Consider the following 25,405-nt stretch of genomic DNA (forward strand, 5'->3'; position numbering starts at 1 on the left):
TAGACTAGTTTATGGAAAAAGAAAGAAAAGTTTGTTTTTTGTTTTTTAGGATGCAGTCATGTTATATATAATACAATTTAATCATAGCAATCATGCGAACAAATTTTAAAACGATCACTTTTTCAAATGAAACATGGACAAAATTGCTCAGCTAGGGAAACGTGAGTTATGCACTTTTGGTTGAATAGCCTCACATTTCATTGCACACATAATCTGACACTTAACATAAAAATGAAGGCCTTGACAGAGTGGTTTCTGGTGCACACCTGTCACTGTGCATTGACCAGGGGCCCCTTGATGTACCACGTGACCAGGTGCACACACCTGTCTGCTCTTTACCTGTCTGTGTGTGTTTGTTTAGGGCACAAACATCCGGGTCTCACCTGAGCCTGTCTCTCGGCTCTTCTGGCCAGAGCGCGCTTTCTGTTCTCCTCGATCCTCTGCTGCTGCTCCGAGGTCAGGTTTACAGACATTACTGCACTTTGTGATTCCGACTGAGCCCTCCCTAAGACGCAGAATAGCAGATCACACACATGTCATGTGTTAAACAGTCACATATATTCATATATCAGCTCTAGATCCGGCTGCGCTCTTCTCACTCTATCGTTGTTTGTTTACAGTAACGTAACGTCTTTTCAGCAGCCGGTCGCTTTTAAATGCTGTCACGCACCGTAGAGGGTTTAACAGTACAATCAATTTATCTTATTCAAATACGAGTCATCAAATTTTTACATTTTCCTACCGGAGTAATCTAACAAACTCGTGAAAATGCGATTTATTAGTATTGGTTATAGAGATCAACTTTACCATCTAACGTTACTTCAAACGGAGCGCTGAAGAGGATATGACGCGACGGCGTAACGTCACGCTGCTGGACGCACTGTGATGGACGCTAACCTCCTCCAATGGGGAGGCTAGATGTGACACATGGGCGGGACCAAGGGTCAACGCGCTTATTTTAATACATTAAATTATAACATTGTTGGTAAACGCGCTTTGGAATAAAAAAGAAGCGAGATTGAGCTCTTTTATTACAGATGCTTAGTAAAACAGCTTAGATTTTAGTCTGGAGCTAGTTATCACGCTTTCTCCATGAATATCTTAAGGCTTAAAATATTATTTTAAGTGAATTTTTGCATCTAGACATAAGCACCTTAAAGTTTTCGCTACAGATGATATTATTTTTATATATTTATATTATTATTATTATAATTGTTGTTGTTTTTTCAAAAATTTACACTTATAAGGTAATCGATTTTTAATATAAACTTTATTGGCAAATGATACCCTTGAATTAGTATCTTAACACAAAAACCCTATTAGCATATACAATGCTGTATTGCAATTTAATACGCGGACAAATTTTAAATGAACACTTTTTGAGATAAATATATTTATTAAAACAAGCAAAATATTTTAAATGTAATATATGAAAACAGATGCATTTGGTACACTTTCCATGCATGTCATTAATAAAAAATAATGAATTTTGCATTGTAGTCAATTAATTAGTGACTGACGTAAATCGCACACAATTAATTAGTGACTGACGTAAATCACTCATTAATAAAAATAATGAATTTTGCATTGTAGTCAATTAATTAGTGACTGACGTAAATCGCACACAATTAATTAGTGACTGACGTAAATCACACACACACACACTTCAGGCTATATGCTTCTTCTTTTTAACAGTATGTGTGTTCCTTGGGAATTGAACCCACAACCTTTTGCACTGCTAACACAATGCTCTACCACTGAGCCACAGGAAGACTTGACATCCTTGAGTGAGTGATATATGCCGTTTAATGATAACAAGTAGGCTATGGGAACAAATATAATGAACTTTGTGCAACTTTTGCACCATTTCCATCCTGTTCATGTTCTTGGCACTGTGTAAATAATTGAAGTAACACAGTTCACAGCACACTGATGGGCGACCTCAAACCCAGAGTCAGCATATATATATATATATATATATATAAAAATAATGATAATAATATATATATATATATATATATATATATATATATATATATATATATATATATATATATATATATATATATATATATATATATATATATATATATATATATATATATATATATATATATATATATATCTCTCTCCCCCCGCGGGTGTGACGTATGCTCGTGCGCTGTCCCGGGAGTCACGGTGCTGAAACCGCCGCATCAACCACACGGAGCCACTCCGACACCGTCCAGCGAAACCCGAACTCACGGAGGGATCGGATTACACATCTCCGAGGAATTATCTTTAGGAATCGCGCGGACATGACGCAAAAAGCTGCAGCAGAACAACATGCTCTCGAAGCGACCGAAGATATGCGGCGTGCACAAGAAGAAACATCACCTGCAGAAACATAACCTTTAGGTGTAGATGCCTGAATGATTTCACACCGCTGAGGGATGCTTTAACACATGTGGCATGCGACTTTGAAGCTTTTCTTCACAGGTGGACACATAGATCTCAAACCCAATGGAATGAATCGATCTTATGGCTTCTGACACCTGTTTACTGCTTTTTCATTATTATTATTTATCTAATTCAGGATGCAATAGAGATGTGCACTTTTCTCCGTTTACCTTGCAATCAATTTTAAGCTAGATTCCAAAAGTGCAATGGACTTAATTCAGGTTGCGACTTTAATGCACCTCTTAAATTCTCAATTGTAGCGTGTTGCAATCGTTCCGGATTATCATGGCTTGCATGCATTCGCTTTTCACAGCCTAAACTAAGAGGGAGTCGATAAACGCGCGCTAATTGATTCCGGACGGTCTCGATTCTCCCCGTTCTTGGATGCTGCGCGGTCACGGCATGCTGAAGAGCCGCTGTTGCGTTCTCTTCAGTGACCTCAAGGTGTTTCTGCTCGGGCCACAGGCTCCTACAAACCCCATGAGCGGACAAACAGCCAGAATCAGCCCGTATGCCAAGGATAACAACAATACCTTACGAGCCCACCGGCTCCGGGACTGGAGTGCGCCGTCCACAGAGGAGGAGGCTGCGGACGGATGCGCGTGGACGGGTGCCGCGGCGGAGGAGTTCCCCAAGGACCGGAGGGATGACAGATTCTCCTTCATCAGCTATGCAGAAGGAACCCCGGTGTGCAGGATATGCTTCCAGGGGCCGGAACAGGTAGAAACCGACCCTAGTTCAATAGCAAGTAAACAAATGTAGTCTACATGATACATAAGGTCATTTAACCATGTACTAAAAAGTGTTGATTTGGTTCCATTACATCTAATCATGTTAATTTCATTTCTAATTACAGTTTTGCATTAGGACTGTCCAGTTTGTATTATTATCTTCCATCTTTTTAATGTAAGTCCATTAGAACCAATTGTTGTTTCGTGTCATATTATTTTAATATATTACCTTATTTATTAAAACACTGGTAGTTTTACTTTTACTGCGCATTCAGCGATTAATAAATCCGACATCGAATATTCACAAATATTCAAAAATAACAATCAATCAATCGATCAATCGATAAATAAATATGCAGCCATTTTCCTGTGTTTTTAGCATATAGCAAGTTTCCATTTTTCCATAAACTTATAAAAGCTATATAATTTTTGCATTATTATTATTATTATTTCAGCATTTCTACACGTTTAATGTGATACTATGCATTTTTTTTTAAATGTTTGTGAAATTTAATTGCAATATCTCATTAGAAATTCTCAAATCCTACATCATTTTATGTCAGTATCCATCAACAGAACCTAAAGAGACTACAACTTAAATTACACAGTCAAACAAAAAGAAAAGAATGGTCTTACTGTAATTTATAATTGACCAAAATATGAACATGACTTTATTTATTTATTTTTTGCATATAAACAAGGGTGAGCTCAGTTACTGCAGACACTCAAACAATACAAAACAGCATAACAGTTAACAGAACTGAAAACACACACACACACACACACATTTATAATAATTACCAACAACAATTATTTGAAGTCCATACACAGCCATTCCTTGCCTACATAATTCAATATTCAGGAGCTAGAGCCAATGGCCACTCCCCTAATCACAATACACACTTATCATTTATCACATCTTATCACAGAACATCAGATGAAACTTATGATTTTATGATGTACTTTAGTTACATAGGGCAATGTATATTAAACGCATACATTATTATTTAGTAAAATGAAAAACATTTTAAAAAATAAAGTGCAATTTACATCAAAATCATTTTGAAGATTTAAAACATTCAAGATAAGGGTGCCCTCAGTTGGCCGAATTAACAAACTTTAATTCAGTGTAAGTTTTAAACAGTTCCCATAATTTTGACCAATGAATTTCAATAACATATTTTCATGATTTATAACATTTTATTTTCAATTAAATAATTTCTCCTTTTTTTCCCCAATTTAATTTCAATTGTAATTTCATAGACTGCATTTCCAAAGAGATTATAAAAATCAATCAGATCAAAACTAAAACTCTTATTCACTAGTCTCTAGAAAAGTTTATGTTTATAAGGTTTTAATAATTCCCATGAGTCCTGTTTAAATAAACCTTGTGGTTTTAAAGTCACAGTCCTGCAAATGGCAATGGAGTATTAACTTTTCTTAATGTGCCTTGCTTTAGTATGAAAACTGTAACTCAGAGCAGGCCTCATGAATTATTCATGATCGTATACAAATAGTTTCCACTTCAAAAATCTCAGCAGCGTCTTCACTCAAAGGAAAGGTGATTCACCAGAATTTACAACAGAACAATATTTATTTCACACATGTTTCACTGATACATTTGAGCTGGTGCCAAGTCAGAGTAAATAAAAAACTGGAGTGAGTTGAGTGCGAGAACCTTAAACTCTCATGTTACCTGAGCTGATCCTCTCCGGAACTGACAGAAGGAAACCTGAGACGAGTCAGCAGAGCGGGATCGACTCTCCTCCTCAGAGGGTTATAAGCAAAGAGCAAACACCTTTAAACAGTAGTTACAGCGGAGACCGGGGCTAGTTGTCACAATTATAAGATGCACAAAAAAAGTTGCTTTTGCTACTTTGTGCCTTTTTGGAAGCAGTGAATAAAACGAAGACTATTAGAGGTCGTTTTACAAGAAAATACTATTTCAGACTTTTCACTTGTCTTTTCTTTGTGTTTGTTTGTATTGTTTCAAAGTAAATGCACCAATTGTTTTTAGTGTAGAAGATAGTTTTTGCTTTTAATAAATAATTACTTATTTGATTCAGTTTATTAATTTCAATATCTATTGGCCCAAACAATGTTTTGATATTTTGTGTGTACACCGATAAAAAAAAAATTGAGAACAGTTTTCCCTCAGAAACTGATATTAAATTTCACAAATAATAACAAAGAAGTGGCAGGTAAGACATTAAATAAAACACAGCCGTTATGAGTAGAAAGACTGAAATAGTACGTTATTGTTAAAACACTCTCCAATTGTTTCTGTTTTATTTACAACTTCTAAAAATATTTTTAAGGTGTACCTCTTACGTTTTTGCTTTGTGTTTTGTAATTGTTTAAAATTAGCTTTCTAAAGCTTATAATATGCTTTCTAATGTCAAGTTTCCACCGCAGTGGGGCATGTTGTCGCAATGGAAACATGCTGTTAGAAAGCTCATTTTAAGCTTTTCACAAAAGGTCCATGTGTGTTAAATGAACTACATCTCTTTTTCTTTGACAATAACAGTAGAAATACTCAGAATCTGTGTTTACTGTGTTCATGAATCAGAGAAAGTTCCTCTGAGGCGTTCAGTGTTTTTATTAACCGCTCCATAATAACAAAACTTGAATTCAGATTTAAACAAACCCATTGTGCTTATGCAATTATAAGATTGCTGCCCCAAAGCGAGCAGCGTGATGTCTTTGAGAAGCTCTGCTGTACGTGTAAAGAGCGCAGACAAACCCGAGGGAATGATTTCAGATGATTGTTCCAGTTAAACGGGGATCAGATCTTCTCTCTTGGGCTTTTTGTGTGCAGAGACGAAGCAGAACTGATGTCTTTCAGATACTACATGATGTAAAGACGTGTCTAGATGAAGGGCAGTGCTTTGGTTTTCTGTCTTTTGTTTCAGTCTGACTGATTCATGCACGTTTTCTGCTGATTCAGTTGTTCAATGGCACTGTAAAAGCAATGTTTAAATGTGTAACACTGAGTAATGTGCTGCTGCAGACTTCTTTTTTTTGTCTTTTCAAGTACATCTCGACTAGATCTGAAAAGCACAGATTAATGATTTCTTGGTTCAATGCAAGTTTAGTTCTAAAGCATTCACAGTTTCTCGCAAAAGACTTAAACATACAGACTGCATATACACACTGTACAGTAGGTGTTCGTATTGAACTAGTGTTAGTAAATTAGTAAAATTGTGTGTGTAAACTTTTAATTGAAACCTCAATGTCACAATCACATGGTTCCGGTACAATGCAAAAATAAATGCTTTTCTTACTTTGTTTTTGTCTTGTTTTCTTGTATGAATATCTAAACATTCTCAAATCAAGATACATTTACTTGAGAAGCAAAATGGCTTAAGTGGTGTTGTTTTTTCTTTTTGCAAAATATGCCAAATTTAAAGGAATTGTTCACCCTAAAACTAACATTTGCTGAACATTTACTCACCATCAGGCCATCCAAGATGTAGATGAGTTTGTTTCTTCATCAGATTCGAAAAATTTAGCATTACATCACTTGCTCACCATTGGAGTGAATGGGTGCCATCAAATGAGAATCCAAACAGCTGATAAATACATCCCAGTAATCCACACCACTCCAGTCCATCAGTTAACATCTGGAGAAGACACAAGATGTGTGTTTCAAAGAAACAAAGCCGTCATTAAGATGTTTTTAACTTTTGAATCAGGAATCAACACGAAGACATTAACTGATGGACTGCTTTTTGGACTCTCATTCTGACGGCACCCATTCACTGCAGAGCATCCACTGGTGAGCAAGTGATGTAATGCCTTTAAATTAGTTTATGCTTATAACATGAAAGAAAGAAAAATCTGCCAATGTGGTGAGAAAAATAAATTTAATTCAAACGGAAAACTGCTTTATTTTTTTTTCTTACCCCATTGGCAGATTCTTTTTTTAAGCAAAAACTCTTTGATACACTTTTTCAGAAAACAAAAATGTATATCTTAAGTCATTTTGTTCTTTAAGTAAAAGTATCTTGATTTAAGAATGTTTTTTTTCGACTGTGTAAAGCCAGTAATGTTTATAATATGCATGAGTATAGATAGAGACTTTTTACAGTTAGCAAACCAGTGAGGTCTATAGCCTCTCCATCTTAGCTTTGTTTTGATCCAGTTTGATCTAGTAAATTCATGCATCTAGAAAAGGACAATGCACTTTAAATGTCAGAATAAATACAGGTTTCAGTTTTATGCTTTTTTAAACCCTCTGGAAAACTGGCTCTGTGCATTATTGTAACCATGAATTTAGCTTTTTTAAACTAGGAACTCGTGTTGAACCCAGAAGATTACTTTCATCTGTGGCGTTCACTAAGTAGTGAAGCTTCTTTGCTGTTTTCAACTGTTTTCAAAGACCTGCAGAGGCACAGATTCAGACAAGAGAGATGTATTATAGTCACAGAATCAATCTGCTGTTGAGATCCCTGTAGTATTACTTGCCTCACATACACTTTACCCCAGAAAGCCTTCGCTTGAGCATCTGTACTGCCATTTTAGCAGGCGAAGAGATTTATGAGGAAGCCATGGAAGAGTTTAACATGCAAGAATGTTTTTCTCTCATTTAAAACAACAAACAAATGTTACAGTGCATGACAAATTAGATACAGCTACATAGATACAGTCACAGTGTAAAATTAAAAAAAATAGTTAATCTCAAAAAGAATTAGAGTACATCAAGTACATCATTTAACATCTGGTGAAGACAAATGCTTCATGTTTGTAAGAAAAAAATCCATTATTAAGATATTTTTTTACATTAAACCATCAATTCTGCACTGTTTACAAGCCAAAACAGTCCAAAACCAATATGTGGGTGGATTTTTATGTGAGAGACAACAAGAGATGGACTTATTACTGCAATGTTTTTATCAGCTGTTTGGGCTCTCATTCTGACGGCACCCATTCACTCCAATGGTGAGCAAGTGATGTAACGATCAATTTCTAGTAGTTTGTAAACCATCACGCCGGGCTTTCAAAAGGCCTTTGAAGGCATGTAATAAGTATAAATGTGAAGGAAGCACAATATTATAAATTCAGGTTTAATGTTGGTGTTACTTATAATGTTGGTTAACTTTTCTCTCATAATAACACAATTTAATCTCATTTAGACAGTATGGCAAACTGGATTTTTGTCATTTTTAACATGCAAGTGGTGCTTATGTGGAAAAGTTGTTGTTTATCAGCTTGTTTTGCTTACATAAACACATTTAGTAAATATACTTGTGAATGTGTGTATATATATATATATATATATATATATATATATATATATATATATATATATACTGTACTGTATAGTTTGACCTCTTGAGGTTGATGATGAAGACTGAAGGTTAAGCTCGTTCTTGCACTGATCATTTGTACTCTGTTGCAGTGCAGTAATCCAAACGGAGATATCCATATCAGACCTACTTTTCAGATTAATGGTAAGTAGGTCATTTTACTAAATGAGTTAGACTGATTCCTTATTTGGTTCTGTGTGAATTAAAACATCAGGATTAGATTTAATTTCATGTCCTGAGTTTATGCAAACAAAACAAGCTGATAAACTACAACTTTGCCATGCATGTAACACACACACACACACACACACATATATATATATTTATATATATATATATAAATTAAAAACATATAATAAAAACAGTGTTTTTGAAAAAAAAAAACAATTATTCATTTACACACAATTTTATAAATAAATAAGTATATGTATATGTTTCTACTACAATGATCTAAACATCTATTCAACAAACTCTGGACTCTTGGAGGTGGAACAGGCCAAAATGTTTGTTGATAACAAATAATTAAACATATCTAATAATTGTCTTTAAAAGAATATATATAAAATTAAAATCTAACTTATGATTTTTGCATTTTTTGGTAAATAAAAAGTAATGGGGACACCAGATTGTTGAAATGCTACTTTCTTGCTTACATTTGAATGTTTGCGTTGATTTTACAGTTGTTGTTAAAATGTTTCCTAACCTTAATGCAGCTTTATATCAGACATCCTAAAGCGGGTTACATTTCTGACAGGAACGGCCGTTTTGAATCACGCCAGCTAATTTAATTTAAAGAGTGTCAATCAGTGACACGGTTTCTCTCTTTCCTTGAAGTCTAGCTGAGAATCTCCCTGGAGTCTCCCTCCACCCGGCTACGTCTCAGATGTTTATTTATTTCTGAGTCATACTTATTCATAATTCAGAGCAGCACACGACTGACACAGTTTTACGGGGGAGCTACAATCTGACTAAGGTACTTTGGGTTCTTCAAACCCTTGCTGCACACTAACCGTGACACGCTTTTTCACACCCTTCAAGATAAATGGGCGCTTTTCACAGGAACGCATTAGAGCCGGAAACCTTTTTGATGTGATGTGCAGTTTTTTTTTTCAGCTGCTCTCTGATCTGTTTAAGACATCTTACATAAGACATATATATGAGGTATGAAATCATCATCCTGTTTTGTAACAGAAAGTCACATTTTGATTTGAAACCCCGTAACATTTTAAAAAATAAGTCAGATTTAAATGAAATATTACAAAATATTATCATATTTCCATAATTTCAGACATTTTTGAAGACCAATGAAGAGGGAGTGGTTATCCTAAAACATATCATGATGTGCTCTGTATGGGATATCCAAATTTAAAACTGTGTCATGTACAGTCTCAGTGCCATGAATCCGGTCTTCAAACTTCCGCTCACTACATGGACTCTCACGTTACACATACCTTGGACTACATTTCCCATCATCCATTACACTGATTACACACAGCTGTCATCCATCTCCTGCTCACCTGATAACAATCACACCATGCACCTGAGACCAATTACACACACACACACACACAGCACAAGCAATCAGACACTCTGTGTAAGCGTCATACTTCTTTTCACACACTGCCGAGTATTGTTCTGCACACATCCCTCCCCTAGCGATAGCAAGCCATTCTGTGTTTGTTTTCATTGTCTTGTCTTAGTTTCTAGTTTTCATAGTCTTTTTTCAGTTTATAGTTTTCACAGTTTAGTCTTTTTCTTGTTTTGCCCTGTTTCTCGTGTTTTGACCCTTTGCTCTGGATCTGGATGTTGTTTGTTCATCGTAGACCCAGTGTCAGTGTTTGCCTACAAGGATTATTCTTGTCTTGTTCCATATATACCTGTTTGCCAGTGTTTGACCCAGGCCTGTTATGTCCATGTCTCTGTCCAACAAATGCTTGCACATAGATCCGCACATCTCATGTCTTGTCAGCCCTGTAACACTCAGAGAAATCCACTAAAATATAAATGTCCTCATATGAGGCCACAGGGTCTAAAGAAGTTAAATTACCCCCAGTGCTGATTGTTATACCGTGTGCGAGTAAAGTCAGGAAGTGTTAGTCCAATGCGACTAGAAAAACTAGAAAATGACTTAAATACAACAACACGAGAGTTAAAACTCACAGCACTTCATTAACATCTCCGTTCACATTATATGCATTTATTGAATGTGAACAGGAGTGCGATAAGCAGCATTAAACTCTTTATCCACGGCGTGGCTCTCGATGGAGTAAGTGAAACAGATTGTCACAGTTGTAAAGGCCGTCTGATTTGTGCTGCTCTGAGAACACGGAGGTGGATTAGGCTGCAGGTTTGGACGTGTTCCCCGTCTCCTCCTGTGCTGCTCTCCTCCCATTGGCTGTTCCTGCTCTCCTCATACTGTCCGCCAACTCGCTCCCACCAAGTCCATCTGTAGACAGGCCTGTGTCTGTACCAACACTCCCGCTCTATTTCCTCTGGACACTGTGACGGAGGTAGCGCTCCTCTTGGCTGAAGGAGCTTCGTGTGGTGTTTATGTAATGCTCATGTTAAGTTGAGCTCCACTCTTTGGCAGAAGAAGTACTGATAAGATTTCTCGAGTATTTAGATTGTTTATCCCAGACAGCAATGAGATGAATGGAGAATTTTAGGTCTTCTTAGATTTTTTTTCACATTATTCCCATTATGTCTCAAACTGTGTTCGGATAAAAAAAAAAAAAAAGCCTGCGATCAAAAGTCAAAGAGGTCTCAATTTAAACTCAAATATTTATCATCAGTGTATCCAAAGATCAAATAACCCGAACTGGTATTCATCATAAGCTATTTTTCCCAACTCTATGAGAAGTAAAGTTAATACTTTAATGAAACATAACTCACTTCTTCCGATCTCAAACATTTCTAATCAAATATTACCGTCCACATTCAGTGAGTGCTACTGGCTCATTTGTCTATTCTTATTTTTAAATATTTTATGAGAAATATCTGAGATAAAGTTAATATTTTATTGAAATCCATTAGGTTTTCTGAGCTCTGAAAGAGCAAACAATGAGCAATAACACTGTCCTCTAGAATGGAGACTAACATGAGATGTTTCTCCTGAGGAAAAGCCCTCAGTAATCTCAAGACGGTCTCAAACAGTGCTCAGATTTGTACCAATGTCTCAAATCAAAAGTTAAAGATCTCAATATGAACTCATTTCTAAACAAAGCCATGTTACTTTTTTAAAGCTGCATTAATGCATCAGTTTAACCTTAGCTGACCTGATCTGTGTTTTTGGATTCTGACATGAGAAATGGTTTTGAAACGTTTAACTGGTGCTCTGTTTATGTACTGGAGAGAAGCGAGAGGGTGTTGTGTGTATGAGTGTGGATGTCTCTCAGCGGGGATCTAGAGTTAGTGTTCGCGTGTTTGCTCGAAGGTGAGCGCTCACACTGCGACGCACCTGTTACTGTGTCTGCTCCTCAGTTACACTTCACACACACCACAGTCAGTGTGTCTACAAATACAAATTTAAATATACTTTTAATCAGTGTTGGGGAGTAACTAGTTACATGTAACGGCGTTACGTAATTTAATTACAAAATAAATGTAACAGTAATCAGTTACAGTTACTAAGAAAAAATGAGTAATTAAATTACAGTTACTTATGAAAATTGTAACGATTACAAAGAGGATTACATTTGAATATTTACACACATCCACATACAGCTTATTTCTTTCCCAAATTGCACTAAAACATATGGCCCATAATCTCCGAGACGCGGAAAACACATTCGTAGAATCCAGTCATAAAAATGGAATTCAGCCAAACGCGGAAGCAATATGCCACATTTTGGACGAATAAATCAAAAGTAGGTCAGTACACTTGAATCAAAACCCGATATGGACTGATGTCTGTGAATATTAAGCCGCAAAAAGACTGAATATGAATCCTGCACGTTCTGCGTGTCTGTGGAAATCAGGCGCTGACTGGACATCGGGAGAACCGGGACTATTCCCGGTGGCCTGACAGACGATTTGGACTTCTACTTTTATATTGTTATTGTATAATTGCAGGCCGAATATACTAAAGCGATTATTTCCGAATCCGCCATTCGATAATTAAATCTAAATCATGAATCAGTCGTGACTGGCAATGGTTGGGCTCGCGCGCTCTCCGCGCCTCCGCCGAACGGTTTGGATCAGACTCCGAGTAATCAATACGAGAGAGAGAGACCAGAGTGAACTGTGTAAGCGCACAGCTGGAGCAGAGAAGCGACACTTGTGTTCAGGGTTTCAGGTGCAGGTCAGTTTCATCTGTAAAGATGCTAATGTAGTTTTGTCTTTGTTTACTTAGTCAAGCAGCAGCAGCACATTGCTCACACTCACTCAAAATACTGTATAAACGACGTCATTATTATCTATTGTAATGTTACAGTAGTAAGTTAGCAGACAAATCATCATATTTTATCATAGGTTTAGGGGGAGCTAGTGCAGACAAAACACAACCCTGAGGAAAATTAATATAGCCTATGGTATATGGCACTAACCGTGGTTTAATTATGGAATTTGTAGTAAAAATAAATACAAGTGGTAATTCATTTGCCAAAAAAACAAAATTGCACTTACAAAACATGGTAAAAGTCAAATAAAAATCTTCAGTATTAAAGTCATGAGAGAGATGGGTGGATAATGGAAGTGAAGGTGCAGTTCAGGAGAGAACTCTTAATTACGTTGCAAGTCCCCCAACCTAAGGAGTTAAATCTTTTTCATGTCAGGTCCAAAAAAAAAAATAGGGTTGTCCATGTTTCAGAATGTGTTGTGGGTGTATGAGTGTGAGATTTCCCAGCCTATTTTTTTCCCCATTTCTCATGGAAATTAATCTCTAGAACTGCTCTGAGTCACTTCATGAGCATTTTTTACTTATTTTGAGAAACTATCATCATATCATATACAAAGACAGCATTGTTTCAAAAAGACACCAATGTTTCAGGAGTTTAGTACACAAAATAGGAAACATGCTTATTAGATAACCGTATTTGAGTTGATGTATATGCTTTTATTTTTTTATTAACTATTTTTCTCCAAACCATTGTTAGATGCAGTTAGATGCCTGTAGTTATGCAAAGATTTGGTTTCAAAAACAGTATCTATAAACTATTTCTTTTGATTTTAAATCTGCTTTGAACTTCAGATCAATCTCTAAGTAAAGTCTGATTGTGTGGTGGATGTGTTCAAATGTGATCATCTTAATTCAGGTGAAGAAGGATGGTGAAAGTCTGACAGTATTGAGCACTACTGTAAGGTTAAACCTGCATGGTGTAAATAGTTGAAGATGATTAACAGTTGCAAATTAACATTCATTAGAAATTTATAAAAGTAATCAAAATGTACTCAAAAGTAATTAGTTACATTACTTTATTAAAGTAATTAAAAAAGTTACACTACTATTACATTTTAAATAGGGTAACTTGTAATCTGTAACCTATTACATTTCCAAAGTAACCTTCCCAACACTGCTTTTAATATGCTAATTTTGTGCACAGGGTTAGGTTCCCATTTCTTATTATCAATATTGAAAACAGTTGCATGTTTTTTTTTTTGTGGAAACTGCATTTTTTCAAGATTCTTTGATGAATAGAGTCATTTATTTGAAATCGTTTGATCATTTTAATGTATCCTTGTTAAATAAAAATTATATTTTCTAAACAACAACAACAAAAGCTTTTATATAGTGCAGCTCACAAAAAATAAAAATAAGATAATAATAATAATAAATACAGAGTTTTTGATGATCCAATAACTAGCATTCTACCATATATAGTGCACTTTTTTATCACTCTTACTGAACGTTGGGCTCTTTTTTTCTATTTAAATTTTATATCGTGTCCATAAGGAAGATAAATTATTTGCTCTGAGATTGTCAGTTCACACACTTGCCTGAACTGTCAACTGGAGCTTCTTAAATTCAAGATAAAACACTGAATAAGTGCTTGGTAATGGAAAAAAGTGCAGATGACAAATGCTTTTTAAATATGTTCACAGCAAACAAAAGAAGAAGAAGGAAAAAAACACAATTAACCCTTTAAAGCCTACTGTATCATATTTGATGCATGAATTTCTAAGACTTCTAAATGATCACAACTTTGCTGTGAAACCTCTTGCTCACAATCTATGTGTCTCCTGTCGTCTGATTGATAGTTTCGACTTTTTTTTTTATCAAGTAAAAGGTCTTTTAGCTTTATTGTACAGACATCCACCATCAGCTTGTGCCTCACGTCTTGATGTGACATCTTTACTGATTTTTATAGTGTAAACATAAGAATATCTTTGATATTGTTAGTAATATTTCACTGGACTGAAGAAGCTTAGCTTTACTTGATTATCCAGACATCATCCTGTTCAAATATGAGTCTCATCATGCTTTTGTGGAATGTTTATTTGTTCATTTCTCAATCATAATCATATTGCATTGCATAAAGTTTTGACCATAAAACTAAGCGTTTGAATCTCATCTTACTAAAACATATTATTGGAGATATAGAATAACGACTGATATTTATATAATTTTATGTAAGTATTTGCTGTACTGTTATAAAGATATAATTGGTTTACTTTACAAGCATCAAAATTTCATCACTTTTTGGTCATATAAACATCAGCAACCTCAACAAATTGCATAGTTTTTCTCAATTTGGGCTGGAAAGAAAACTGAGGTGTATTTTCCTCATCAAGTACTTTATGATCTCCAACTTGTGTGTGTTTCAGGGTGAGCTGTTGAGCCCATGTCGCTGCAGCGGCTCTGTACGCAGCACTCATCAACCGTGTCTCATCAAGTGGATCAGTGAAAGAGGTTCATGGGCTTGTGAACTCTGTTACTACAAGTATCAGGTGATCGCCATCAGCACCAAGAACCCACTGCAGGTACAACTCCTCAGAACCACTTACAAGACACAAAATGAGCCCTGAGTTAATGTTCTGATTCTGAATTATTCCATCAATTATTCTTGACACTTAAGGAAGATTCCCTTCATTAATGTGTACTAAGCGCATACACTAACGTTCAAAAGGTCAGTTCAACAAGGTGGAGGTCAATAAGATGTTGAAATGTTTTTGAAAAAAGTCTCCTCTGCTCACCAAGGCTGCATTTATTTGAATAAAATTGCAGTAAAACAGTTAAGTTGAGGAATATTATTACAATTCAGAATAGCTATTTTCTATTTGAATATACTGTAAAACGTAATATATTGCTGCTAAATTTTCAGCATCATTAATTCAGCATATGTTTTCAAATCAAAATAAATTTGGATCATTTAGATCTAGCATTTAAAAAAAGGCATTTCTGAATCCTTTAAATATAACATTTTTTTTTTTTTTAACCATTTAAAAATAGCATTTAACATGGAATGCTTGGATTATATAAATGTAGCATTTACATGGAATTTTTGAATAATTTAAATTTAGAATTTAAACATTTTAAATCTTGCATTTTAAGAAAGGCCTTTCTGAATCCTTTAAATATAGCATTTAAATGTTTATTTTTATTTTTTTAACCATTTAAAAATAGAATTTAACATGGAATGTTTGGATTTTTTAAATGTAGCATTAAACATGAAATGTTTAAATTATTCAAATGTAGCATTTAAATGGAATTTTTGAATCATTTAAATGTATCATTTAAAAACAGAATTTTTAAATTATTTACATCTAGCATTTAAAAATGGATTCATTTCTGAATCGAATTGGATCTTGAATCTCAATTCTAAATAGTAGAATAGAGAAATACAGTAGCACTGAAATCCGCTGCTCTCTCTGTCTCTTTCGTGTTTTAATGAAGTGGCAATCGATTTCGCTCACCGTCATTGAGAAGGTTCAGATCGCGGCGGCAATCTTGGGTTCGCTCTTCCTCATCGCCAGCATCTCGTGGCTGGTCTGGTCGTCTCTCAGCCCTTCGGCCAAGTGGCAACGGCAAGACCTGCTTTTCCAGATCTGTTATGGGATGTACGGCTTCATGGACGTCGTCTGTATCGGTATGTACAGTTCGCTTGGTGTCAAACATCAAGTTAGGTTCATCTTAGTTGTATGTTGAGTCAGAATGGGTCTTTTACACAATTTAGTTTAGTGCTTGTTTCACTCGAAAGGAAGTTTTAAGTTCTGAAAGTTACAGTATGTTTTCTTAGTATCATATAATACATTTAAGTTCAAGGATAATTTGAATATGAGATCTTCAGAAAAATCCACACAAAGTATGCATGTTTAAAATCAGAAATCCTTGACATACTGGGTCTGTAATGAATTGCATTTAACCATAGAAACCCAACATGCCTCATATCGTCTTCTGTGATTCACAACGTACACCAGTGACCACGAGTCCAATGTACAAGGATTCAAATCTAAAGAAAAAGAAACAGAGCCAAAGATTTAGATATCATATTATGCATGTGTCACACACGTGGACTCATTTTGTGTGTTTTTGTCCCTGTTAATTAAGTCATGCCATCCACCTGTGTTTTCCCAATTATCTGTTGTATAAAAGCCTTGTCCTTTCAGTTCTGTTTTGTCGGGTCTACTCGTCTACTTGTCCATTTGTCACTTGTCACTTGTCACCTGTTACTTGCCACTTGCCACTTGCCACCTGTTATTTGCCACTTGCCTTGCCTATGTTTTATTTAATAAATCCTTGTTTCGTTTATCCCTCGGCTCCGTGTTCCTTCCAGCAGCGTAAGCCGTGACAGAAGACCCGACCTAAAAAGTTAAAAACTGCGTGTTTTCCCTCCGTTTTGTTTTCCGTTTTTTCACTGTCTTTTTCTTTCCGTAGTGAGTCATGGATCCCCTCTATCGCCCCGAATACCTCCTCCTCCTGCTGGAGCAGGAGGGACTGTCTCTCGAGGACCATACCAGACGGTTTCTCTTCCTAGCTAATGCCACCAGCTACCCGGACCACGCGCTCTGCACCTTTTATCACGCCAGCCTGAACTCCAGGTGCAGAGCGTTGTCGCCCGAAGATGGTCCTCGGGAGGATTTCGCCGCCTTTATAGAGTGGAATCTGGTGAGAAATGGGTCACCTCTCACGGTCGCCCAATGGAGGATCTCGCCAGGTCCACTCTGGACCCAGAGCCCAGCCTACAATCTCCCCACGGTACGAGGCATAAGCCCGAGCCCACCGATGACGGAGAGCCAGAGAGCAACCCGTCAGACCAGGTGCGAGAGCCGGCGACACTGCCCACCACGAGGGAGCATAATGTGGAGCGCCAAATGGGTCAAAATGAGGGGGTTTCCAGTTCACCTATGCCAGATCCTCTGTTAAGCCCAGGAAGGGCTCCTGATCTTCCGTTAAGCCCAGGACGGGCTCCTGATCCTCCTTTAAGCCCAGGACGGGCTCCTGATCCTCCTTTAAGCCCAGGACGGGCTCCTGATCCTCCTTTAAGCCCAGGACGGGCTCCTGATCCTCCTGTAAGCCCAGGACGGGCTCCTGATCCTCTGTTAAGCCCAGGAAGGGCTCCTGATCTTCCGTTAAGCCCAGGACGGGCTCCTGATCCTCCTGTAAGCCCAGGACGGGCTCCTGATCCTCCTCTAAGCCCAGGACGGGCTCCTGAACCCCCGTTAAGCCCAGGAAGGGCTCCTGATCTTCCGTTAAGCCCAGGACGGGCTCCTGATCCTCCTGTAAGCCCAGGACGGGCTCCTAATCCCCCGTTAAGCCCAGGACGGGCTCCTGATCCTCCTTTAAGCCCAGGACGGGCTCCTGATCCTCCGTTAAGCCCAGTACGGGCTCCTGATCCTCCGTTAAGCCCAGGACGGGCTCCTGTTCTTCCGTTAAGCCCAGGACGGGCTCCTGATCTTCCGTTAAGCCCAGGACGGGCTCCTGATCTTCCGTTAAGCCCAGGACGGGCTCCTGATCCTCCTTTAAGCCCAGGACGGGCTCCTGATCCTCCGTTAAGCCCAGGACGGGCTCCTGATCCTCTGTTAAGCCCAGGAAGGGCTCCTGATTCCCCGTTAAGCCCAGGACGGGCTCCTGTTCCCCCGTTAAGCCCAGGACGGGCTCCTGATCCTCCTTTAAGCCCAGGACGGGCTCCTGATCCTCCGTTAAGCCCAGGACGGGCTCCTGATCCCCCGTTAAGCCCAGGACGGGCTCCTGATCCCCCGTTAAGCCCAGGACGGGCTCCTGATCCCCCGTTAAGCCCAGGACGGGCTCCTGAACCCCCGTTAAGCCCAGGACGGGCTCCTGATCCTCCGTTAAGCCCAGGACGGGCTCCTGATCCTCCGTTATGCCCAGGAAGGGCTCCAGCCCCAGAGCTTACTCCAATGCCTGCTCCTCCAAAATTCCCACCCTCCCACCCACTCCTGCCTCCTCCTTTGCTGTCATCTGGCTGCCCCTCTGCTCGCCCTCAGCCTACCATCATTGTGGTGCGAGCTCAGCGGGACCGCCATCCTCCAGCGACGCCTTGGTCGGCGTCTCCCTCACCTCCGCCTCCAGCCTCTGAGGCCTGGACTCCGCCTCGGCCCGTTGACCCGTCGGCTCCACCATGGCTCCTAGCTCCTTCCTCTCCGCCGTGGCCCGGCAGTCCGCAGGCTCTGCCTGGCTCCCTCGTCCCTCCGGCTCCGCCTTGATCTGGCGTCGTCCATCCTATGCCTCGGGACTCCACTCCTCCGGCTTCGCCTCATCCCTCCGTCCCTCCGGCTCCGTCAGGCTCCTTCATCCCCTCGGCTACACCTCAGTCCTCGGTCACTCTGGCCTCACCGCGGCCTTCCGGATCCACATCGCCGCGTCAGTCACCAGAGCCATCAGTTCCGCCTAGGACCTCCGGCTCCTCCCCGTCACCCTGGCTCTTCGGCTCTCCGTCTCCACCTCGGGCTCCTCCTCCACTTGCTCCGTTGCCGTGGGTCGAGTCCCTGGAGTCGGTGACCATTCCTCCTCCATGGCTCCTTCCTCCGTCGGCCCCACCTTGGGCCGTTATGGCTGTGGCCTGGGTCCTGCTGGGTACCTCCTGCTTCAGATCCTTCCTGTCTCCTCCCTGGCTCCTCCCTCCGTCATCTCCTCCCTGGCTCCTTCCTCTGTGGTCCCTGTCTGCTGGCCCCCTCCTGGGAGGCTGTCCTCCACCGGAACCTCCTCCCAAGTTCCCACCCACGCCTCCCTTTGTTGTTTCTACGGTGCGAGGACGCACCTACCGGGAGGGGGGAGTACTGTCACACACCTGGACTCATTTTGTGTGTTTTTGTCCGTTAATTAAGTCATGCCATCCACCTGTGTTTTCCCAATTATCTGTTGTATAAAAGCCTTGTCCTTTCAGTTCTGTTTTGTCGGGTCTACTCGTCTACTTGTCCATTTGTCACTTGTTACCTGTTACCTGTTACTTGCCACTTGCCACTTGCCACTTGCCACCTGTTATTTGCCACTTGCCTTGCCTATGTTTTATTTAATAAATCCTTGTTTCGTTTATCCCTCGGCTCCGTGTTCCTTCCAGCAGCGTAAGCCGTGACAGCATGAGAATATGTAATACCACCTTACCATAAAAAATTTAGTAAATTCAATGAACCATTTTTTTTTCAGTGCAGCTTCCATTTCAAAGATTGACTCACATCAGGGTTATTATTGTTAATTAAGACTACAACCATCAAAGGATATTTTTGTTACTTTAATCCAAATTAAGTAAATAAAAATAATAAATAAATAAATGACTTGTTTATATCAGCTAGTTGCCAAGACAATTGTTCTCATTAGTATTTAAAGTACTAAAGTTCTTAATAAAATTAAAAAAAATACAAAATTAAAAATAATAAAACGTATATAGACATATATAAAAAACTACAACAATAAAATTACTAAAACTTTAATTAAAATTAAGGTAACAGTTTAGAATAGGTAACACCTATTAGTTGCTTATTAGCATGCATATTACTAAATTAGTAGCCATGTATTAGTGCTAATTAAGAACATATTAATGCCTTATTCTATTTGACCTTATTCTAAATCCCTAATTTTAGCCAGTACCTAAACCTAACAACTACCTTACTAACTATTAATAAGCAGCAAATTAAGAATTTATTGAGAGAAGTCTTAGTTAATAGTTAACAAGTTACCTATTCTAAAGTGTTACCAAAATTAAAGTAAAAACAAAATATAAAAATAAAATCTAATTTAAAATTTTAACAAAATATATATTATATCGATGATACTGAAATTACAGACTCACATGAATGACTGTAAAACATCAGAAAATTAGAAATAAGTCTTCTCACAGATTTGATGAAGAACTACATTCACTCATATAGTCACACAAGTGTAAACAGAACAAGAGACAAAGACAAATCAAAAGAATCAATTGATGAATGATTCAGTTTGTTTATTTATTTGTTTGGCAAATAAAACGTGAGACAGCAGGAGAGACACATTCATTCGTGTTGCATTCATTCTCAGTCATAAGAGGAGTTAGAAATACTAATGTACACTAAAATATTATTCTGAAGGATTATGAAGAAAAAAACTGTAAAAAATCAGTCTTTGTACTTCATAATGTCATTTTCAATTCAATGTATTTAATTGTAATTAATTGTGAAATTTACTAGTAATTTCTCAGTAAACATTTGGAGCTTGAAAGTGTAAATCGCCATATTCTCAGAAAAAAGAAGCTCTGACAATCTGCCTAAATATTGTATTTTTTGGTACACTATTCCCTTAAAGTAGTTCACCCCAAAAATTTCAATTTGCTGTCAAATTACTCCATCCAAGAGTTAAATGCAAGAGTTTGTTTCTTCATCAGATTTGGAGAAATGTAGCATTGCATCACTTGCTCATCAATGGATGCTCTGCAGTGAATGGGTGCCGTTAACAGCTGATAAAAACATCACAATAATCCACAAGTAATCCACACCACTCCAGTTCATCAGTTAACATCTGGAGAAGTGAAAAGCTGCATATTTGTAAAAAATAAACCCATAATTTTTAACTTCACATGATTCCTTTCAGCTTTCTCCACTAAAAAAATAATCTGTTCTGAATTAGGAGAGAAATCTGCACGGATCAAGCATCATTTACAAGAAAAAAACATTTTCAAAAACACTTTACTCATTCAATTAAGAGCTGATTTTAAACGGCTCTAAAAATATATATAGGAAATGGGACTTTTTCACTGGAGGAAGCGTTATTATGGATTACAGACTCGTATTTAGCCAGAAGCAACATTTTGAAATTAAAATGCCTTAATGATGGATTTCTTACAATCACACAGCTTTTCACTTCACAAGATGTTAACTGATGGACTGTATTAGAGTAGACTACTGTGATGTTTTTATCAGCTGTTTGGACTCTCATTCTGACGGCACCTATTCACTGCAAAGCATCAATTTTTCAGCAAATGATGTAAATTTTCAGCAAATTGTCTTTTTTTTCTGAACTATTCCTTTACATGTCCAAATACAGTGCAAACATTATAATTAGATTGGGAATCAATCAATTAGAAATCAATACCAACATTAAGCCTGATTCACAATAAAAAATACTTCCCAGAAACACAACGAAAAGAGAGAGCAAAGGGAGAAACAGGGGGAAAAAGTTAGTAAAGAGGTCAGGAGTCATTATCAACTTTCTGCACAGAGACACAATATCTCAGAGTGCTGGACAAACACACGGAGAGAAAGAGCTTCAATGAGGAACCAGGAGAGACACAGCCGTCTACCTTCATTAATACCTTCATTTTAGGGGAAGTCGTGGCCTAATGGTTAGAGAGTTGGACTCCCAATCGAAAGGTTGTGAGTTCGAGTCCCGGGCCAGCAGGAATTGTGGGTGGGGGGAGTGCTCTGTAGCTCAGTGCTCTGTAGCGTTGACCAGATGGCAACAGTTCAAAGAGGGAGTGTGCTGGATGTGAGGGGTCCAGAGTGATTTTAACAGCCCTTTTGCTCACTCTGGATAAGTACAGTTCTTGAATAGACGGGAGGGTTGAACCGATTATTCGCTCACTAGTCCGGACTACCCTCTGTAGTCTTCTGAGGTCCGATTTAGAAGCTGAGCTGAACCAGACAGTTACTGAAGTGCAGAGGATGGATTCGATGATGGTGGAGTAGAACTGTTTCAGCAGATCCTGTGGCAGGTTAAACTTCCTCAGCTGGCGAAGGAAGTACAACCTCTGCTGGGCCTTTTTCACAATGGAGTCAATGTGAATGTCCCACTTCAGGTCCTGAGAGATAGTGGTGCCCAGGAACCTGAATGACTCCACTGCAGTCACAGTGCTGTTCATGATGGTGAGTGGGGGGAGTGCAGGAGGGTTTCTCTTGAAGTCCATGATCATATCCACTGTTTTGAGTGTGTTGAGCTCCAGGTTGTTGAGAGTGCACCAGACAGCCAGCTCTTTAACCTCCTGTCTGTAAGCAGACTCGTCACCGTCCTGAATGAGGCCGATGAATGTGGTGTCATCTGCAAACTTCAGGAGCTTGACAGAGGGGTCCTTAGATGTGCAATCATTAGTGTACAGGGAGAAGAGCAGTGGGGAGAGAACACAGCCCTGGGGAGCTCCGGTGCTGATTGTACGGGTGCTGGATGTGTATTTTCCCAGCCTCACTAGCTTCTGCCTGTCTGTCAGGAAGCTGTTGATCCACTGACAGACGGAGGTGGGCACGGAGAGCTGAGTTAGTTTGGGCAGTAGGAGGTTTGGGATGATCGTGTTTAAGGCCGAGCTGAAGTCCACAAACAGGATCCTCACATAAGTCCCCGGTCTGTCTAGGTGTTGCAGAACATAATGCAGTCCGATGTTTACTGCATCGTCCACAGACCTGTTTGCTCTGTAGGCAAATTGAAGAGGATCCAGCAAGGGTCCAGTGATGTCCTTCAGGTGGGCCAGCACCAGTTTTTCAAATGACTTCATGACCACAGACTTTAGAGCCACAGGCCTGTAGTCATTTAGTCCTGTAATTTTGGGTTTCTTTGGGATTGGGATGATGGTGGAGCGTTTGAAGCATGAAGGGACTTCGCACAGCTCCAGCGATCTGTTGAAGATCTTTGTGAAGATGGGGGCCAGCTGGTCAGCACAGGATTTCAGACAGGCTGGTGTAACACAATCTGGGCCTGGTGCTTTTTTCCTTTTCTGCTTCCTGAAGACCTGGCGCACCGAATCCTCGCTGATCTGTATTGCAGGTGTGGGGGAGAGGGGGGATGCAGGAGGTGTGAATGGTGAGAGCGCTTGATTGGAGAGGTGTTCAGGGTGGGTTGCAGGAGTTGTGAGTGGTGTGAACAGTTGTTTGGAGAGGCATTCAGGGTTGGTTGCAGGAGTTGTGAATGGTGTGAATGGTTGATTGGAGAGGTGTTCAGGGTGGGTTGCAGGAGTTGTGAGTGGTGTGAACAGTTGTTTGGAGAGGCATTCAGGGTTGGTTGCAGGAGTTGTGAGTGGTGTGAACAGTTGTTTGGAGAGGCATTCAGGGTTGGTTGCAGGAGTTGTGAATGGTGAGAGCGCTTGATTGGAGAGGTGTTCAGGGCGCGTTGCAGGAGTGGTTAATGGTGTGAACGGTTGTTTGGAGAGGTGTACAGGATGGGTTGCAGGAGTTGTGAATGGTTGTGTGGGGAGGCGTTCAGGGCAGGTGATGGGTGTTCTTTCAAACCTGCAGTGAAACTCATTCAGATCGTCTGCCAGTCGTTGATTCTCCACAGTGCTGGGGGTGGTGTCACCATTCTGTATAAAACACCAGTTATAATGTTTTAAATTTGTTGTAAATGTTTTTCTTTTAGATTCTTCCACCCTTTCATCTCAAAATTATTTAACTCTATAGAAGCCTCAGAATTGCGAGATATAAACTAGAATGGAAAAATATAATCTAGAACGGCAAAATATAAACTCAGAATTATGAGATATAAACCAGATTTGCAAGATATAAACTAGAATTGTGAGATATAACTCAGAATAGTGAAATAACTCAGAATTGCAAGATATAAACTATGATTGCGAGATATAAACTACAATTGCGAGATTTAACGCAGAATAGTGAGATATAAACTAGAATTGTGAGATTTAACGCAGAATAGCAAGATATAAACTAGAATTGCGAGATATAAACTAGAATTGGGAGATTTAACACAGAATAGCGTGAAATAAACTAGAATTGCAAGATTTAACGCAAAATAGTGAGATGTAAACTAGAATTGCGAGATATAAACTCAGAATAGTGAAATAACTCAGAATTGCAAGATATAAACTATGATTGCGAGATATAAACTAGAATTGTGAGATTTAACGCAGAATAGGGAGATATAAACTAAAATTGCGAGATTTAATGCAGAATAGCGAGATATAAACTAGTATCACAAGATTTAACGCAGAATAGCGAGATATAAACTAAAATTGCAAGATATAAACTCCAAATTGTGAAATATAAACTATGATTGCGAGATATAAACTAGAATTGCAAGATTTAACGCAGAATAATGAGATATAATCTAGAATTCAAATTTAAATTAAAATTAACTCAGAATTGCGAGATTAAAACTAGAATTGCGAGATATAAACTAGATTTGCGAGATTTAATGCAGAATAGCTATAACAAGGAGTCGGAGGCGTTCGGATCCATATGCAGCATTTATTAAACAGAATGGTTATACAGGCAGAGATCAGGAATGGCGTCAGGTGTGTCAGGGATAACCAGAATCGTAATCAGAAACAAGCAGGGATCGGGACAGGCAGCGGAGAATCAGAGTCGGAATAAACAGTCCAAAGGTCAAAACACAGGAATAATAAACACAGGGAAAATGCTCGGAAATGTCAGACTGGCTAAACAAGACTTCGCAGTGAGTGAGAGTGAGTGTGCTGCTTTTATGTGTGTGTGTAAATGAGGTGCAGGTGTGGCAAGGAAATTGGCTGATGAATGAGGTGCAGGTGTGGCAGGGTGATTGTGATGCAGTGACTCATGGGTAATGTAGTTCGGGTGTGGTGCAACAGTTTGAGAGGTGCTAGT

General features: G+C 38.9%; 2 protein-coding genes across 6 annotated transcripts in view; one reads left to right on the forward strand and one right to left on the reverse strand.

Annotated features, from left to right (window-relative positions):
• smarcal1 (SWI/SNF related, matrix associated, actin dependent regulator of chromatin, subfamily a-like 1) overlaps positions 1–2,992 on the reverse strand; it is a 21,680-nt gene extending 18,688 nt beyond the window's left edge. Inside the window, exons 1-2 of one of the 2 annotated variants that reach the window (XM_059562565.1) lie at positions 2,973–2,992; positions 384–505 (exon numbers count right to left, since the gene is read on the reverse strand). In XM_059562565.1, the coding sequence (XP_059418548.1) occupies positions 384–473 (90 nt within the window). In that variant the 5' untranslated portion in view covers positions 474–505; positions 2,973–2,992. Of the gene's footprint in view, positions 1–383; positions 506–807; positions 935–2,972 lie in introns of those variants that run through there. The other variant, XM_059562564.1, reaches the window with a different exon arrangement.
• Positions 2,165–25,405, forward strand: part of LOC132153218 (E3 ubiquitin-protein ligase MARCHF4-like) — a 25,897-nt gene continuing 2,656 nt past the window's right edge. Inside the window, exons 1-6 of one of the 4 annotated variants that reach the window (XM_059562568.1) lie at positions 2,165–2,478; positions 2,753–3,159; positions 3,296–3,345; positions 8,572–8,623; positions 15,242–15,397; positions 16,311–16,503. In XM_059562568.1, coding sequence (XP_059418551.1) covers positions 2,824–3,159; positions 3,296–3,345; positions 8,572–8,623; positions 15,242–15,397; positions 16,311–16,503 — 787 coding nt within the window. In that variant the 5' untranslated portion in view covers positions 2,165–2,478; positions 2,753–2,823. Of the gene's footprint in view, positions 3,160–3,295; positions 3,346–8,571; positions 8,624–15,241; positions 15,398–16,310; positions 16,504–25,405 lie in introns of all 4 variants that reach the window. The other 3 variants (XM_059562567.1, XM_059562570.1, XM_059562569.1) reach the window with 3 other exon arrangements.

Source organism: Carassius carassius, chromosome 11 (genome assembly GCF_963082965.1).
Source record: "Carassius carassius chromosome 11, fCarCar2.1, whole genome shotgun sequence".
Classification (NCBI taxonomy): Eukaryota; Metazoa; Chordata; class Actinopteri; order Cypriniformes; family Cyprinidae; genus Carassius; species Carassius carassius.